This window comes from Fulmarus glacialis, unplaced genomic scaffold (genome assembly GCF_000690835.1).
Source record: "Fulmarus glacialis isolate BGI_N327 unplaced genomic scaffold, ASM69083v1 scaffold10563, whole genome shotgun sequence".
NCBI classification, from domain to species: domain Eukaryota; kingdom Metazoa; phylum Chordata; class Aves; order Procellariiformes; family Procellariidae; genus Fulmarus; species Fulmarus glacialis.
In genome coordinates, this window is record NW_009204883.1 from 1 (window position 1) to 4,728 (window position 4,728).

Sequence of the window (4,728 nt, forward strand, 5' to 3'; positions counted from 1 at the left end):
CTTAACTCTTTTAGGATATGCAGTAATCCTGCTGAGGCATCTTTTCACCTCTTTCAGAGTTGTTAAGTTTCTTCTCTCATGTTCTTATGCAGGGTAGGGGGCTGCAGGAGTTTGAAGATGTACTGGGAATGTGATAACGTGCACGATGTTCATGGTTTTAAAAACAGAGCTCATCTCTTTAAATAGGATTCAGCAACATTGGTTTAGATTGTCATGATTATACTTGCTTTTCACTTTAGAGCAAGACTCGCCGTTACTCCCTGAGTGGAATGGAGATTTCTTCCCACCAGTTTCACCTCCTCGAGCAGCTGAACGAACAACGGAAGCAAGACTTATTCTGTGACTGCAATATCCTGGTGGAGGGAAAGGTTTTTAAAGCACATCGCAATGTGCTGTTTGCCCGCAGCGGCTATTTCAAAATGCTCCTTTCGCAGAGCTCGAAGGAGGCGAGTCAGCTTACGACAGCCACTTTTGAGGTCTTCTCTCCAGAGACATTTATGGTTATCCTGGACTTCGTGTATTCAGGCATATTGTCTTTAACCGGTCAAAATGTGATCGAAGTAATGTCAGCTGCTAGCTATCTGCAGATGACAGATATTCTTAATGTCTGCAAGACATTCATTAAGTCCTCACTTGATATTAATGAAAAGGAAAAGGATCATTACCTCAGCCTTTCGGCCAAAAGTACAAACAGTGAACCTGCCCATCCATCTCTTTATCGGTCGAGAAGGAAAGCAAAGAGCAACCCCAGGCGTTCCTATTCCATTCCGGACGAAAAGACTAATACAGTGAATGAAAATTCCTGGAGTGGTTACGGCAGCTATCTGTCCTCACAGGTGATTCTTCAGCGGGCAGAAACACAGCTATCAAAAAGAGGCAGAAAACAGGGCTCAGCGAGAAGGCGCCGAAAGCACCTCGGGCTGTCACAGACCCGTGATTTTGTGCAGTGTAAATCGAGCAAAGCCGAGCGGGCCAGCGGAGGCTGCAGCGCTTTAGATTCCAGCCACATCTCTCGGGTTAGAGAGGAGGTTGAATTTGATGCCGAGAATGATGTTGATCACGATGATTACGGATATAATCACGAATCAGAAGTGATACCGAAGAGGTGGTCTGTTGCTCAGCTAGAACAAGAACTTTCAAGAACTCCTGAGTTCATGGAATTAAAAGCAGAGGAACTGTATACCTCAATGCCCACGATTTTAGGTGTAATGAGTAGTTGGAACGAAGGTAAAAAATACATACGGTTTTGCAAAGTTTATCTTTATTTGGAAGAATTCAGATGATCTTTCCGAAAGAATTTGTATGGCTGCATGAAAACCAAAATGATGCCTAGAGCGGGAGATTATTTTCTTGATCTAGTCAATTATAGTGGAACTGTATACCTCAATGCCCACGATTTTAGGTGTAATGAGTAGTTGGAACGAAGGTAAAAAATACATACGGTTTTGCAAAGTTTGTCTTTATTTGGAAGAATTCAGATCTTTCCGAGAGAATTTGTATGGCTGCATGAAAACCAAAATGATGCCTAGAGCGGGAGATTATTTTCTTGATCTAGTCAATTATAGTGCGTAACAGAATGAGAGACACTGAAGCCAGAACAGGGCATGACAATTAGAATCAGAGAGCTTGACTCAGGTATTCTGTAAAGTTAAAACAATACATGCCAGATTATTTGGACCCAAGTGGAGTTTAATGAAGCCTCAAGAGCTGTAATTGACTGGGGGACCTGAAGAACTGAATTTCTCTTGTAATGTCTCCAATACCTGGCAGTAATAGAGGCATTCAACCTAAATCCAACCCAAGTCCTTCACTAGAGAAGCTCCTATCATTGGCGGGACACTGCATTTCCCTTAAGGTCCAAACCAGCCCAAACTTCATGAGTGTGTGGCCACACTCCATAAAACAGCTAAGCTCTTGATGGACTGACAGCATGTGCCTGAGATGGTGGAATAAAGCTGACACGTGTATTCTTATGTGTATTCCTTTGGAAACTAATGTACCTATATTTTATTATAGTTGCATATTTTTAAGACTTTGGGCATCCTAGTATATTACATAGAGATTATAAATGTCAAAGCTATGAAGTATTAGCTGATGGAAGAGGCAGATACGATGACTATATATTGTAGCTATGTGTTTATGATCATCTGTGTGTCTAAGAAATACCCTGAGTAAGAAAGAATACGCCCGTTTAACACATTCAAAAAGAAATATTGGTTTTGGGGGATTGTATTTCGGGATTTTTCCTGTTTAGTGACAGAGCAGAGGAAAAATGAACTGCTGCTTACTTAAGCTGAAAAATAATCAAACTACTATATAAAGAAAGACTACTGATATTTGACATTTTACCTGTATTTCTCTGTAACAGATGACTTACCTCGGATGCGATTCAAATGCCCCTTCTGTACGCACACGGTGAAACGACGTGCAGACCTGAAGCGACATCTTCGGTGTCACACAGGGGAGCGACCGTACCCATGCGAAGCGTGTGGGAAAAGGTTCACCCGACTAGAGCATTTACGTAACCACTTCCAAACGGTACGCCATTTCAGCCGGAGAATCAGCCTAGGAAAAAACCGCAAGATGTCATTGGTACCAGCTGTTCAGCCATTTCCAGAACTAATACCAGAAAAGCTTCCTAGCTGCACATCAATTTTAATTATTCATTATTTAAATTGGCAAATTATATTTTTAATTTCATTTTTTAGAATCATTCAGTGAATTTTCTTTTTCTAAAAAAAACCAAATAAATTTTAAAAATCTGCTTTTCGATGAACACTGACATTTTCAAATTTTAAATCTCTTTAGATACATCAAGCTGGCAAACTGATCTGCAGAAAATGCAAGCGACATGTAACTGACCTAACAGGATGTGTTGTTCAGCAAGGAACAAGACGCTACAGACTGTGCCATAAGTGTCTAGCAGAAGCTAATTTTGACAGCATCCCTGACGATTTAGATGCAGAACATTCTCCTGTCTCCTCCACGGGAAACAAACGTTCCAAATGGGCTTTGGAGGAGGAGCAGAAATCAGATGAAGAGACAGCGGAGGAGGAGCCGTATAACTTGGTTGTCCGACACGTTAATGACGGTATTCCAGATGAGGTAGATGAAAAGGTGAAACCAAATCTTAGGTAGATACATTTGTGTATTTGTTACTGTGTATTCAAGATTAAATTACTTGTGTCCTACCAACTAATGCTGGTTTATTACTTTCATTAAAATTAAATATTGCTAAAATTCTATTATGAGAAGCAAAATATGGACTACAAACAAGTTTTTTTTTACTTACAGACATGCAACAGTGTAACTACTTCTAAATATCATCCAGAAAGTACTTATGATCTGGAAACTTTTTAGAAGAATTGGTTTATATTTCATCAAAGACTTGCTCAGACCTCCTGTTCATCATGAAAGTGTGAACAATTTTACAGTTCTACAAAGATTCTATACTATATAGATTTTTAAAACACAAATATTGATAATTTGCTTTGAAAAAGTCTTACTAAAGTAAGCAGCTAAGAAATGTAAACTACTTTTTTGTTGACACTGTAATTAACATGTATATACACTTCAGAAACTTCATAAGAAAGGAGTAAAGAAAACAAGTGGAATTCTTCCTGCTAAAAAATTTACAAGAGTTTTCTGAGTGAGTTTACTGCTTCTTATAGTTCAGAAAAGCATGAATAGTTTTAAAGAATGCACACAGCCATACAGAGTAGAACAATGAACAGAGCATCTGTAGTGCACTTGGATAGTATGAGTTTGCCTTTTCAGATATGCCGTGTTTTTGTACTGTGAATTTTAAACAAAGATACACTAACATGGTTCCAAGGAAATAAAAGTGCAATCACTGAAAGTACAGTTGTCAGGTTTTTTCCATTTTTTTTCCAGGACTGGTGCAAGATTTGCTTAAACTCCTGTCTATCTTATGCTAAGATAATAAAGAGGACAAGTCCCTTTAATTTCAGTGGGACACTTGTGACTTAGATCATGGAGCTACTTTAGAAAGGCTTTCCTGCTTGTATAAATTTAGGATGCTTAAAGCTGCTTGACAGCATTTCCCTTAGAGTTTAAGCAACCTTTGTAATTCTGGAGTCTCTTCAGCTTTTTTAATAATCATATTTTCTTCCATGTCATTTGGGTCAGAGAACCTCTGCTTGCTACAGAAACTGAAAATGCTCAGTACTAAAATGATGAAAAAAAATCTCAGTGAGAGTGTATAGAAGAAACATTCTGACTGAGAGCAGAGAATGGCATTCACAGTAGAGCCACTGTTTGGTCTCATGTCTCATTTTATGCTATGTTTCCTTTCCAGTTAGCACAATCTGTAGCCTGAGGTTACTGCCAAGCAAGCAAAAATTCCCTGTAGAGAATTTGAGAACAGCCATATTGATTCACATCAAGGTTCTCCCTGTCTCCAAGTATCCATTAACAGACACCTAGGGAAAAGTGAGAACAGGGCAAGCCTGTATAATGATTCCCTAACGCTCTCCCAAACTCCAGCCTTTTTCAGTTTAGGGGATTTTCTTAACTTGGGATTTGTACATTTAGTAACCACCAATGCACGACTTTTCCAAGTACTTCTCCACTCTACCCTTAAAACTCATCTAAACTTCTTGCATCAATACTAAGTATCCTTTGGCAAATGCCTCCACAAGTCTAGTGTGCCCTGTGAGTCCCATCTCCTTTGAATCTGGCTTCTAGAACAGCTGCTACCGCATCTAG

At 39.3% G+C, this 4,728-nt stretch overlaps 1 protein-coding gene across 1 annotated transcript; it reads left to right on the plus strand.

The window, feature by feature from the left end:
* The first annotated feature begins 269 nt into the window (after nucleotides 1-269).
* On the plus strand, nucleotides 270-3,138 carry LOC104070931 (zinc finger and BTB domain-containing protein 8A-like). The gene is made up of 3 exons (XM_009575162.1): nucleotides 270-1,094; nucleotides 2,350-2,538; nucleotides 2,809-3,138. The coding sequence occupies exons 1-3, from the start codon at nucleotides 270-272 to the stop codon at nucleotides 3,136-3,138; spliced, it is 1,344 nt and encodes a 447-aa protein (XP_009573457.1).
* The last annotated feature ends 1,590 nt before the right edge of the window (nucleotides 3,139-4,728 follow it).

Excerpts from the sequence above, each read along its gene's own strand:
- LOC104070931 (XM_009575162.1), top strand. The coding sequence starts at position 270 with ATGGAGATTTCTTCCCACCAGTTTCACCTCCTCGAGCAGCTGAACGAA. Across the intron at positions 1,095-2,349 it reads ATAATCACGAATCAGAAGTG|CTGTATTTCTCTGTAACAGA; the intron begins ATACCGAAGAGG and ends TTGACATTTTAC. Across the intron at positions 2,539-2,808 it reads TACGTAACCACTTCCAAACG|ATACATCAAGCTGGCAAACT; the intron begins GTACGCCATTTC and ends AAATCTCTTTAG.